Source organism: Aptenodytes patagonicus, chromosome 7, assembly GCF_965638725.1.
Source record: "Aptenodytes patagonicus chromosome 7, bAptPat1.pri.cur, whole genome shotgun sequence".
Taxonomy (NCBI): domain Eukaryota; kingdom Metazoa; phylum Chordata; class Aves; order Sphenisciformes; family Spheniscidae; genus Aptenodytes; species Aptenodytes patagonicus.
The window spans coordinates 23,549,682-23,564,358 of record NC_134955.1 but is presented as its reverse complement, the minus strand read 5'-3'; the positions used below and the strand labels follow the sequence as shown (position 1 = coordinate 23,564,358).

Here is a 14,677-nt window from a genome sequence, read left to right as displayed (position 1 = left end):
AAACCTCAAAAACAAGCATAGTGAGCGTAATAATGCAGTATAATTAAAAGCGACAGGATTCAGTGTGCCAAGTTTGTTTGACAAAACGGAATGACAAACGGAATATCAATAGACGTATATTAATAAAAGATATTTTATGGATTTTGATCCATTAAATATATATGGCTTAATTCACTTTATATTTTTTCCCGGTGGGATTCAGGAGTAGATTTCTTGAACAGCCTTCTATATCCTAAATATAAACAATAACAACTGAAAAGAGTTTAAAGCCAGTTTAAGAGTTATTCCAAGAAGTAGCATACAAAAAGAAATAATAACATAAACAGGCTCTAGTTAAAGTTAAAAAGTAGGTATTTTTTAATGCTTTTCTTTTGAGAACTATCAGGCAGCATGGATATCATGAGGTTACTGTGGGGAAAAGAAATGAACCAACAAATCTCTCCAGATTGCCAGAAGCAAACAATGCTTAGCACTATTGTCAGTACAGTTTCTCCCTCGTGGCTTGAACAATGCTTGAAAATTATGATTAGATACAATCAAAACAGCCAGTGTACACAACAAAAGGCAGGAGAGAACACATTGTTAAGAAAAAGCCAATTAATGAATTTTATAACAGTGAGGCAAAAGGCAGCCTTTACAGCGTATTTAAGAGGAATATGGCCTATCTTTTTCTCTAATATGCACACAAACTTTTGAGATACATTAGCTTAGTGACAGCTGTGAGTGCAGGATATGTGGAATTCTTTAACTCATGTGGGGAGAAAAAAATCTGTAAATTACTTTCATTGAAGGGACTTCCCTGAATCTTGGGCCCAGAAATGGGCTGATTATAAACTTCAGACCCACTGTTTGACATTAGCCAAGGTGACTTTTGTTCTTGTTCATCCACATGCAAGCCAGTTTAGCAGCTATCGTTCCTTACCAATGTCATCTAAGTCCCTGAAGCAAAGGCAGAGCAGAAGACATGGCTTTTTTCACGTGTTTTTCTTATTTCTCACCATTTTTCAGTCATGCCTACACACACAAAAAAAGCTTTTTACTATATAGTTTCAAAATTAAATGCATGCTATAGACATGTGGTTTGAAAAGATAAAAAAGGAACTAGAACGTCTTCTTTCTTTTACCATATTAACCAAGAAACTATTTAGGGAAATTATGAATAAGCTAGTTAAAATGCAGACCACACTTATTTTTAGTGACTGAGAAATAAATAACTGCAGTTAATGGTTTCCAAGGTATGTTTTGCTAAAAACATACAATTTCCAGTCTATATACACTTTTTCTATTCCATATATAACACCCACTCTTCTGCTAGTGATATGGAAAAATAGTTCCTTTTGTCAGCAGTTCTATTTATTGTCAGTTAAAATCAGGAATTAAAATCGGAAATATTTCCTTTCCTTAGTGTCTTTTTTTTTTAAATTGTGCATACAAAAGTTTAAAACTGTATTGTCCTGAAACATGGATAATCACTGTATTGGTGATTAGTAAGATTTAATACTTTTACTTTTGCATATTCAAGTTAACAGTGTCTTAATATTATCACAGCCATTGTGATAGTCTTTACCATAAGGGGTTTCTGAGAACATTACCTGCCAAGAGAGACTGTATCTGAATGGCTAAGTATAAGATTTCATTCCAAATAGCAACTGTGGAAATAAAACTATAAGCAAAGACAAAATAACATGGGAGGAAATCTTGATTTCTGATGGTTACAGTTTTATGATTTCTGCTCCAAATTCCAAAGGGAGAGAAGTCAGTCAAACAGCATTATGTTATATTTGTCCTTGCCCCTAAAGTTAGGGTATGTTTTCAATATATTTGATTTATTTTAGATTAATATGAACCACAAAGACTTTCAGAACAAGGTATTGTGCGTTTCAGTGTAGCAGGCAGCATCTGTTCTGTCTCACAGAATGGCAGCTACCTCTGCAGACTGCCAAGTCCCATAAATTTAATGATGCAGTCTACAGAAAACAGGATCCTAATGGTTATATATCTATAGACAGAGATTCATGGTGCTAGAAAGGCCCATTCAATCATCTAGTTGGACTTTCTATATATTGAAGAGCTCTTACATTTCACACTGTAGCCCACAATGCAGGAGTAAATACATAGCTAGTCATCTTTATCACCTATGGCAATTTGTAATGAGCTTCAGAAACCATCCCGGCAGAGCCCACGAGGTGCACAGGGAGGGACTGCCACAGCTTGTAGGATGGAAGAAGGGCATCAACCAAAATGGATGCTTCTCTCTAAACCTGTTTCTTCAAACTCACTTTCTTTTATGTCTCTGCTGCTTTCATATAAAAGTCTGGGTGTCGTGGGCCTGCAACCATGAAAAGTTACTGAAATACAGACTGGCTTCTTCTGTAGCCTAACAAGCACTTGAGGCCAGAAGTACTGGGGGGAAAACAGTGTCAAGTGCTATAGGAAGAAAGAGTAAGGTGACAGGTCTGCGTTTCTGATGATGGGGTTTTTGAGATTCTGATGGCCTTCATTAAGCCTCAGCTTACTGGTGTCTGTAAAGGCTGAAATTAGTGTGAGCCCATCATAGTCAATAGTAAGGCGAGTAGTGTCAACACAGAAGACTTCAGGGAAAACGCCTGACTTGAAGGTCAAGAGCTTTACAGTGTAAATTCTGGTATTATCACAGAAAATATGCCAGGTTTAGAGTGTAACCAAGAAACCTAGAGTCTTTTGAAGCTGACTTCAGGATGGACCACAGATACATATTCAAAAAATTTGCAGTCATGGTTTTATGTGTGTGCCTGAGGGTATAAGCAGATCTTTCCCAAAGATCTCAACATGCAGCAATTCATTAGAAATGCACAGACTTGAAGACACTGAGTTGTCTTACCTTTTCTACTGATCTGTATTGCAGAAATGGGACTTAGCAGAATGAGACATGGATATTTGCTTTAAAATGTTGTAGAAACACGCTTTGAAATGCTATACCTTGACGTGTGACATCCTGGAACAGATTAAGGTTTGCTAAACTCAGCCTCCAGTGCTCAGTTTTTGATTGTCAGGCATAACTGGCCCACTCGGAATTACATGACCGCCCCTACAGAGACAAGTATCTGTGTACTTGAACTCAGAGATGAGCTATTCATTCACAGAGGTCCCTATATTAAATACATATGCTATATACAGTTTTCTGTCACTACAATGCCTTTTTCTTCCTATGTTGCATTAATTTCCCTCTTTCATTAAGCTTGCTTTCCAGATAGTTGGTTAAGTTAATGTACTTGCACTTGGCTCATGCATTAATCTCTGCAAACTATATGACATTTTGCATATTGCACACCTTGTCATAAATTATTACTTACTTCAGAGTATGTATCACTCTGTATTTCTAACCATTCTAAATAAAGGTAAAGCAATGCATCAGCTACTGGTGACCCACAAAATAACATTGACAGAAGGAAGCCATTCACAAATAGAGAAATAATGAAGATTTCTTTTTAATCTAATGGGCACTAGGGAAAATACTTTAAAGTTCAGCAAGCAGTTTGAATTTTAATATACAAGTTTACTAACACAACTCCTAGAGCTGGCCAAGAATTCTAAGAAGGATAAGAAAATGTCACTGCTACGAGATAAGGAGTCACTTAATCTTCTCTGTCTTATTCCTTCCTTTGTTCAATTTTCTTTTATTAACACAAGAACAACAGGTTTCTTTAGGTCTTGAAGTATTCTTATTTATTTCCCTTTGCTGAAGCTCAGTTCTATAGTGAAAAACTAACTAGCTGGGGGTTTGCACAGTGTCTGTCATTCCTTGCAATCGGTTGCTGCAATATGAAACAAAATGAGGAGCTCTTAATATATGCAGTGAGAAAGGTTAGATAGACTTCCTCAACTCTTCAAATAGGAGGCACAGCGCACCACTCCCTGCATACAAACAACGCCAGCGTCACTGATCATCCCTCTGGAGTTGTGGGATCTCACGGTTTGTCCTCATCGGGAAGATAAATTTTCTAGAATCACACCGTGTTCCAATGGAAAAAATAAATAAATCAACAAAAGCCATTTTCCTATCAGTCTGACTAATTTGACACCCTTTCATCATCAAGCAAATGGAAAATTATATTCATCCTGATAGTTTTTTATCCAGGTGGTAAAAGGCAAGAGTTGCAAGCAAAGACAGGACACCAACAAAAGCCTTTTCTTCTCATCATAGTTGCAATGAGATCTGAAATATTCCTAATGTTCAAATGAGTACTCTTCCGTCTGACTTCGTGTGTGTTACGCTTACACTGCTGTCTGAAGGTTGCTGTTGCTGTTTCCCATTTTGTTGAATTCCCACAAAAATATTGTTGAATGAATATAGCTCTTGCAGAAATCTGCAGTTGTGAGCCTAGAGGTGCTCAGGTGGTTTCAAAGCAAATTACAAATGTTTGTTAGGAGTGGTGCTCAATGCTTTAATTGTGGGATTTTCCTAGTAACAGTAAAAATCCCCACTCAATGCATCAGGTAGTAAAAGAATGTCATGCGAGACCCCCTGCTCTGCAATTTCAGGTGCAAGTTTGGTGATGTTTACATCCACTGTATATTTTCAAGTCTTTTTTTTTAACACCAGGAGTAAATCCAGGTACAAGGCAGGTGTATTTAGACAGATGTGTCATGGAATGATACCAGTAAGCTTAATACTTGAGCAGTGAAAGTTTAGTCCAAAAAAATAAGTGCTAGCCAGTCCTTCCTGAGGGCAGAAGACTTGCTGCAAAGTTGGAGAATGCTACTTATCTGCTGTGACTTCCTTGATGTCTGTTCTGTATTTTCCTGCATTCTCTCTGATGCATTGATCCGATACACTGCCTATGTGTGGGATAAATTTGGCATGCCCTTGCTTCTCACCAGCATTGATGCAGTGGCTTTTCTTATGCTTGCTTCCCTGAAGGAATGGCTGTCCTCAGGAAAGATCTATTTCCTCCTTTTCTTAGTTCAACTTTGGAATAAAATCAAAACTTTGTTTTATTCTGTGGATTCTCCCACATAAAATTCTTTCTATCTCAGAAGTCAATTACATCAGTTAATCATAAAGGATCTGGGAACATTATGTGATGTATGTGTGGGGCAATATATAAATGTCAAATCTTGTTGCTGCAGGCTAGAAGGGAAATGCTGCTTATGAAATATGTTTTAGGAACTGAAAAGGCCAGAGTATTTCTAGGCTGGGCTTTACTAGCAACTTAAGTGCCCTTATCCCTGAAAGTCAGATGACACATAAGCTGAAATCAGAATTGTGACATTTGCAATTATTTTCAAGCAAATACATGCACCTTCAGGGATAACATTTAAAGAAAGCAAAAGCTTAGACAATAGACTTTTCTTTCACTCTGTCTTTCAAATGTTCGGAACAGCAAAAATCTTCTATTGCAAAGACACCGACGAGACAGTAATAAACTAAATGAATGGACATCTGCTTTTATCATATCATGGGGAAAAAAATACACTAATTCCTTGTTATTGTCCAAGAAGTTATTTGCTAAGGAAGCCTACATTTTAAAGGGTCAGGATAGAAGATTGGACTTGAAGATGGGCTGAATTTCTGTTCCATTGATAATGTCAAAGTCCCCTTCCCACTCTTCTTATGGAAGTCTGGTGAGTTCGCAGGAGGGCTGGTTATTGGCAAATCCCTCCTCACACGAATTTCTTTTCACTTTATATTACTGAATTTCATCTAATTCATGTTGCTTCTATTCTCAAGGGAAACCATTGCCCCCTGAGTGGTGTTCTGGCCCTTTTCTATGTTGAAAGCACTTCGCAGCATTGCCACCAGTAAATTTTATTAGCAGACACATCCATTTTGTATCACAGATATTAATGAAAGAAGAAATGGGATCATCATGCAGCGGGCAAGGAGTATGGCAGGGAGATCAAAACCACTCTATTTATAGCCCACAAACTAAAACCCAATCTTTGTTTTCAGTAGCAACAACAATGTTGAACATGAGGGCAAAAGCATGATTGCTAATGGAACTGAGGATCTCAAAAGTAGAATAACGGCTTCTGGGGAAGAAGCAAACCTCCAGTGATCTCAATAAAGTGAACCAGATACACTTCATCCCAGAACTGCAAGAAACCCAATAGATTGAGTCACAAGCTGAGTAATAAGGATTTTTAATAAATTTTCAATTTGGAAAATATTATATGACTGGGAACAGAAAGATAACACCTTTATGGAAGGGGTAAAAATTAACGCACGCTACTGCTGGTCCACTACTCTGACCTCAATTCACTGTTCACTAGAATCTGTTCACTAGAACAGATATTTGAAGTAAAGAAAAGGGGGGAAAATGAGGTCTGCATTTTTTTTAATAGGAACTAATTTTCAAGACGATAGATTGATATGATTGGACAAAACATCTGTCACAGAAAAGCGTGGAAAATTTTGGAATATATTTTAAGCATCTTGCAGGAGCTCTCTTCTACTGCTGCAGATGCCCAGAGCACCCCAAGCAAGCAGCTTCCACTGAGATGTAATAAAGCATGAAAAGGAAGTGACCCAAAGACAACGCAACCTCAAATGGTGTTTGCTACAAAACAGATTGCCCAGTGATTGCAGGGTAGTAGAGAAGAAAAAAGAGTAAGATAATCAGGATAGCAGAACCATTCTCTCCATTAGCCATTTTCTAGCCTGTGTCACTTCATATGAGAACAAACTGATTTTAGTTGCAAGGCAGGCTGGGCAATTGCGTTTCCATGGTCCTGTCTGAACTACTCATGTTTTATTCCATCCACAGTTGCAGAAGTGAATGAGGAATCTCGCCCTCTGCCTCCGAAAGAGCTTATATTACATCTGAAACCCACCCAATAAATCCTTTCTATGTACTTCATGAAAACAGGATTGTTAATTCAGCATCTGTATGTGAAGTTCACACTTTTTCCCTTGTCGTTCCCACGGAAGAGAAAATATATGATGTACTATGGATTTTGTTGTTTGTTGCCACCAAACCTTGACCAAATAAAATATTATCAGGGTAGGAGAGTAAAGGTACATCAGCTGTGAAGTAGTGATGAGTGTCAAACATCACAATCTCTGTAACTTTCTAGCCCTCAATCAGTACTCTACAGCGTCTGCCTTTACTATCTATAGCTACTGTATTTCTCTTCAGTATTTTTCCCTCGCTGAAATAATTCTAGCTGCTCAGTGGAAATAAATCTGCACACCAAGGAGGCCTTGCTAGGCATCCTGGGGACTTAATGCCTCAACTACAAAAATGACACTCATACTGTCCTTTAAAAAAGATTGGCAGAAGATGCTGCAGAAGATAATCGTGCCATTAATACAAAGTGCCAAAAGCATAACTTTTTTATCCTAAGCAATAATAGAGCAACTGATAAATGTTTGGGTTTTTAGCACTTGTTTGAGACTTGCGAACTAATACTTTACTGGGGGGGAGGGGGGAGAAAACAAGCAAAAGCCAGCAGGAATTTTTTTTTAAGATGTGTGTTTTGGAATGGATCTTCTTAATGTCCTTGTTTCTAAATTACAAATGTTTAGCTTAGCTATTTCTCTGCCCTTCACAGATGATAATTTTTACAAAAGGGATTTATCATTTTCTTACTAGTAGTGTTTGAGTTTGTTTCTTGTCAGTTCAAGCTCAGGTTTAAAATAAAACCAGAAAGATGCAGATAAACCAAATCACTTAGGCATACAGGGTGGTGCATTTCTTTGCCTTGTGACTGTAGGCAGCTGGGCCAAGGGCTCTAATGAAACTCATCCAGACTGTTAATCTCCAGCAGTGTGGCCTGTAAAGCAAAGAGTGCAGAAAATCACACAAAATAGTACAATCCCGATGCACTATTGACAGAGGTGTTGGGCAAGCGGGCACTTGGCAGAGGCTGAATAGGGAGCAGTGAAAGAAAAAAGCACTGGCTGAAGGGGTATGGGAGCTATCATTGCATTTCTGAGGCAGGGAAGATGGCAACTTGGGGGGAGCTTCACCAGCCACACAGAGAGGCTGCTCTTAGGGTGGGCAATAGGACTGAAAGATTAGTAACTGTGTCAGTCTGCCCCAAGGAGACAGTGGTATGGGAGGCAGGTCTTCTGGCTCATGTGCAGGGATTGAAGTGGGATCTCTACAGTTCCAGCTGAATTGCTCAAGAACAACACATTTCAAGAAAATTCATTACTTTGGCCATTTGTTCTTATTCATTTCTCTTGTTAAAAATTACTGACAGTAGAAAAAATTATCATAATATATGGGTTATGTTATGCACCTAATAATAATCACAACATATGGGCTATGTTATGCACCTAAAAAAGAATTGTATAGCACTTACATTTCCTCCCTCAATACATTTTTGAAGGCCTCAGTCTTGGCTGTTGGACACAGGGAGAGGTAGGAACTACCGAAATACCAAACTCCTGATTAGCAGTTGTTGGCAAATTTCCATTCCGATTTTTTCTACTACCACTTAAGCTATGCCTCCTGTGAATCAATAAAGACATGGAATTGTAGGGCTTTTGATCTTCATTCTGGAAATGTACACCTAAAGAGGACTTTATGCATTGAAAAAACCTCACTTAACTTCCCTGCTATTGCTGTATCAATTACTTCAACACATTTTTAGTGGTTTTAGCCGGCTTTTATTTACAGCAACCTTAACAGCAACACGATCCAAATACTTGTTTAATTCCTAATATTTATTTTTTGCTGGCCTGGTGGGTATGTGTTGCTCACAAAAATCAACCTATACTAACCAGTTTGAAAGTACTGATCTCCCAAGCATGAATCTAAACAGTTGGTTGAGTGTGGCTTACTTGGAGTTCTTGCTCTCACACTTTGGGATTTTTTTTTTTTTTTTATTTCACATTTGTGTCTGGTAGAATGGGGAGATAGGAACAAAGACAGCACGGCATTGCTTGTCAGCTGGAAGAAAACTGCATTTTCCTTCTTGCACTGTAAGAACACATCTTCAGCCCTTACAGCTTTGATATTCCCCTAGGCCTCTCCCACTCAGAGAGTAAGGCAGTGCTGTGGAGGGTAGTTTGGGGATACCTGCTGAGTGCACTGCTCCTGTCACCAAGATCTAGAGTTGAATCCAGACTCTTTAGAGCTAAGGAAGATCGGAATAACCCGGCAGCGGCTGATAACATGTCTAGGCCTAAGAGGCTGAAAAACAGAAGGAAAAACAAACTCATTAATTTTGTGTTGGTGAAATGGAAATCAGCTGAGCTGTGACAGAGGCACAGAGAAGGATTTGTCTGCCGGGGTGCAGAGCTTGGCAAAGGCAGAGGAAAAACCAGGGAAGACCGTGGCTTGGGAACCGAGCTGGTGGAGCTGCAACAGCACACCAAAAGCAGGACAAATATGAAAGACAACATCCCCAGAGACCTGAAATACTCGGCAGTCACTGTTGTCTTTGTAGTGTAAGTTCTCTCCTACTCGGTTTGCCTGTGAAGGGCCCCCCTGTCACGCTGAACAGAGAAGAAAGCCACAGGTGCATGAACCCTTGGCTGCTCTGCTGCAGTGATCACCTGAAGGGTTCAGCCAAACCACCCCAGCTCCGAGGGGTTTTGTGCTGAGAGCCGTCCACTGCTGCTGAACCCAGAAACTCACCCTTACGTGCGCCCGAAACTTTCTGCTAAGTTCTTCTGCAATGCCACTAATTCTTTGTAGACGTTTACAGAAGCTTGTATTTAGGCTAGAGATCTTCTTGAAAGGGAGTAGCTTGTTTGAACAGTAAAGCTTTCTTTTGAGAGGGAGAAACCTTCACAGTTCCTGATTATTTCTCTGTGTGTGTGATGGGTAGAGGTTTTTATTATCCTAAGTGCTCCTCTAAGGCAGGTGTATTTGGTTTTGTGGAATGAAACTAATTAGTCATATCTTTTTCCAATACCAGCTACATTATTTCTGCAAAACATAAACTGTATCAGTGCTTAGGATGCATGCAAATAATGCAAGAGTGGTAAAAAGAAAGGAAAAAAAGTATTTTTCCTATACCTTACTCCCTATTTTAATAGAAAACAAAATCAGTGCTACCATGTACAAGTATAATATTCCCTGGGTAGAGCAGCACTCTACTGCATCTACCTATTTATTGCTCAGTAAATGAATATTGGCTTGGTAAGTGTCACGCGACAGTCGTTCAGCAGTGGTGCAACATTGCCACCATGTGTTCTGCACTGAGAATTGGTTTTACGGTGTCAACACAGTTACCCTCCTTTTCGTGTTATTTTAGAGAAGTAAGAAAAAAATTAAGGGTTACTGAGTAATTTCTCCCCAACAAAATATTTTTTTATTGTGGACTTAGGTACTGGGAAACAGTGCCTGGAGCATTTTGGAACTCTTACGTGATACTCAGCAAGCCCCGCACTGGTCTTCTAATCCGATTTCCCAAACTGAATCACGTATTTGCTCTCATCCGTTTAATCCTTCTTGTCCAAGAGAAAAAAACTTTTTAGTTAGTGACTTTTCTTCCCTCCCTTTGTTAGCCTTCCCTTAAACCCTACACATCATCCATTAGTCTCTTAAGAGAGTCAGTCAGCTAGCAGCACACTTGGGAGTCTCTTATTGGTCTGTTGTTCTCGTGGGGCACAACTTGAGTTAGGAATTAATGATCCTAAGTGGAAAATTCAAGAACTTAAATAGATCAGTCTTTTTTTTTTCTAAAAATGCTGTCTTTCTTTAATATTTTTGCTGAAACTGTCAAGCAGCATCTTTCCTAGAGTAACCCAATGGAAATCACATTCCAGTTACAGTGAGAATGATTAGCCATACATGATTGCCTTTATGCATCAGTAACATTTTCAATCATCTTTGACACACTCTTCCATCTTTCAGAGGGGTTAGGTCTTGGCTAACTGTGACGCTGATCCCACCATTAAGAGAGTTCCCAAACCATCTATCTTTGTCTTTCAACAAGATGAGCATGTATTTTTTTCTCTAGATGAAGAAGGCTAAACATTAAAAATAGAACCTTAATGCAATCAAAATACCGTCGTGTGAATGCATATTATATTTTTGCTATTTTTCACTTGGGAGAACTAAAAAAGTACATAAATGTATGGCATCTGTGATGATAGGAAAGACTAATTTAAATAACGAAAAAGGAAAAAGGGGTTTTTTTGCATAATCCCTATTGATGGGAAAGTGGAGGGCTACATTGGACCATTGATGCCACAGATATACAAAAACCAAATATGTGTTTGTACCAGCAGTGTGGAAAACAAATACATTTGCTTTCTCAGATACATTTACTGACTGCACTCAGTCAATTAAGCCTGATCATCACAGTCAAGGTCACTGAAGCTACAGTGACCCAGTGGAGCTACACTCCCAGCAACCAGCTGGGACCAGGGAGGGGCAAGTACTGAGTTAGCCCTTTCACCATATTGGCTCCCTCAGTGAGCCACAAGCAGATTTGAAACCATTTCTCGAGAAAGTCAATCTTTACTGAATTAAGTGGTGCAAATTGCACCTCTCTATCTAATGCCAGGTAATGTCATGCAGGCATTCTGGTTACTGGCTTTCCCATCCTGGTCAAAACCAAGTATTTTACTGGTTCACAAGCCTAGAGAGCGCATCTGACAGTGCTCCTTGCATACTGATATTTTCCAGCCCAGTTCTGTCACAATTCAAAATGCTAGTTATTAAATCTAAGATTTCTAATTCAATTAAATCTCTAAATAATGTAGAATGCACTAACTCAGAACATACCAGTCCTGTGGTACAGCACTCACAGTCACAATTCTACACCTCTGAAATTCATTTCTAGCACAGATTCACCTTCACACTGCTGCAAGAAAGCTTCCTCTGCCATCTCAAGTCTTTCCCTAACCATAGGTACTAGCTTCCTTTTATAAACAAATCCCTCACCAGTTGGGTCTTCTCAAAGAAATCAGAAAAAACAGAGAGCATGCAATGAGAGTATTGTTCCTCACTTCTACAGGTTTTTATTCATCATTGTTTATGGCCTTGGGATATTAGAAAAATGTATGATAATATTTTATCTGAGTTCAGACAGCTATGAGTGAATTCATAAGAGAGATTCTCTGGTAGTGGACTCTTTCCTTTATTATTCAGCTGTTGGATATTTGATTCTACAACTCACTGGGAAAGACCCAGCAGACCTCAGTATGAAAAGCACGGAGCAGGCGAATTACATTCCCAAAAGGCAAGATCCATCAGGGAAAGTAAAGTGACCAAGTTGTACTAGTTTAACAAGACAAGAAAATGTACATTATCAACAGAGACAAATCAAGAAGATTCTTAATATTATTTTCTTTCAACAATATAAAGTAACATCATTAATGATACAAGAACACACATTATTTGTAAAAAAAAGAAATAGAATGTGTTGTTTCTTGTTATATTTAGAACATTTGAATTAATAGTGTCATTTAAAAATCCTATTCTCAGCAAACACAACAAATGTAATTGTTTTTGGCTAAGAGCTTGAGGCAAAAATTGGTTTAAGAAGCAGCTAGTGCAGCAGCTACTGTAGATGCTATTACAAATTTGCTATCAATAGTTCATAGCTGCACAAGAGTTTGAGGATCATCTGTTAGTACACGACAAACAGAGAATCACTTCCACTCCTCATTTCAGTCCAGGACCAACAGAAAATAGATCTGAACTCTGAATGTTCCCAAAGTAGGGGCTGTCTTAGGGGGTCTGGTTCAGTCCCCAGTGTGGGTACAGGCTCTTAAGTTTAGCTCAGATTTCTCCAAATTTTTGACCAGAGGAGACATTTCAGACTCTTCACCAAAACTGGCTTTGTTTACTCCATTTAGCCTCTCTTCTATATAAAAGGCCCTAATAGCTTTTATGTCACATGCTCTGCAATGAATGGATAATTGCATCAACCCAGCAAGAGCATGACTCACTAAGTGAGCAATACCCATTTTCAACAGGGCAAAAATATCGGTGTAGGCCCACTTAATTGTTCCATGATACAATTTAGCACTGCTATAGCATGTATTAAATTAATTAAAAGGCTTTCCTTCCCGTCAAAGGTATAATCAAGGCAATTTGCTTCCAAACATAATCAAGAAACTATGCAAGGGAAGTTTAGCAATATGAGCTATTTTTTCATGTGGAAAGTTAATTGATTTTCTATCATTTTTCCCCTCTAGGATTCAAATGAAGCTTTACAAAAGTTGTTGTTCTTTTATGTGTAATTGGTCCACTTGAACTTTTAGAGGTTACCTGAAACTAGGCCAGCAAAGTACTTTTTTCCTCCCCTTCTTCTGAGAGATTGTACCAACCATCATTAAAAAAAGAATGACATAGAGGTCACAGAAAACTCCAGAGTGCTTAAAACAATTAACATTTAAAACAGAGAAACTTTACTGTGAGGTAGCAATCAGTTTCCTCTCCTACTGAATACATCAGCAAACATCTTTCTGAATGTTAATAAGATGGGGGTGGTTTGAAGAAACACACATTTTTGTTTCCTCAGTGCTTGGCACCAGAAGTAAAATTCCATCTGGAAAAGAAAGGTTAGGGAAGGTGAACTGAAAAGCAAAATTGAACACTCAGTTAAACCAACAAGTGGTAATCGGTCTAGGCGTTGGTATTATCCCCATGTCATTCCTTTGGGGACGACAGGGTGAGGCAGGGTTACATGGAGGCGTGCTTTGGAATGGAAAATAAATAAAAATTACATTCTCCTCTGGGGAGCCTCTTGGTGAGCTGCAGCTCCCTGGAAGTGTTCCACAGAATTGGCAGCATTATACAAGAGCCCAACTACAAGAGACGGCAGTGAGAGTCCGTGTGTTTGCTACGTTGATTCTGATAGAGCTACAGTGGGATGGGAGTATCAAGAGGAATTTATAGTGACAGACTATTTTGAAGTTGATTGAACTGAGTTTTGTTCTGAATTATTTCAACCGGCAGCACCTCCCTGATTTGGGTAATACAAATGCTTTATAAAAATACGGGCTTAACTCAATATACATCTATTCAAATTGACAAGTAGCCAACCAAAGGGTTTCAATGGCCTCTTCAGCCCTCGGTAAGGAGAAGGTTCCCTTTTCCTGTTGAAAAATGTAGCAATGCCATACCATGTTCTCTGTATATTACATCATATTATATTGGTTGCTGTATAGCATGGCAGTTAAGACCAATAAAGGCAAGGAGGAAAAACAGTACAAGAGGTATGCCCTGCAAATATAAATTTGACAGTGGTTTTGGATTCTGGAAAAAATTTAACTTCACATATTCCAAAGTAAGATCAAATGTGACGTCATTTACTTAGGCAAAGAGATCAAGGCTGAGCCATGAAGTCATGAGCCACAGATCTACGTGCAGGTTTTCTCAAAGCCCTAATGTGGGATCCAAAATTTCACTTCAAAATTCTCACCTCTAAATTAAGCTGCTTTTTTAAAAGCAGAAAAAAAAGCCATCTCTCCTATCTTACTGTGCAACTGTAATGCAACTAGACTGTTCAGAAAAGCAGAATATTTAAATAATACATCATTTCTCATTTTTGCAAATGCTGGCAGTGATGCTTAATATATGGGTTGCCAGTGTGTGTACAAACCAAGAGTTTGTAGAGATGCTCTGGAACGTAAACAGTCAGACTGAACTTGCATCACTAAACTGAACCATCCTTTTTTCCATTATCAGAATTGGAATAAGACGGTAACAATCTTAACAAGTAAAATTCTTCAGACTTCAACCATTCATTCTCACGTACCTTAGTCTTAGAGGGAAAATATTAA

General features: G+C 38.7%; 1 protein-coding gene across 1 annotated transcript in view; it reads right to left on the bottom strand.

Moving 5' to 3' along the window:
* Positions 1-7,403: 7,403 nt before the first annotated feature.
* Positions 7,404-14,677, bottom strand: part of IFTAP (intraflagellar transport associated protein) — a 62,313-nt gene continuing 55,039 nt past the window's right edge. Inside the window, exon 7 of the mRNA XM_076344385.1 lies at positions 7,404-9,122. Coding sequence (XP_076200500.1) covers positions 9,030-9,122 — 93 coding nt within the window. The 3' untranslated portion in view covers positions 7,404-9,029. The remainder of the gene's footprint in view (positions 9,123-14,677) is intronic.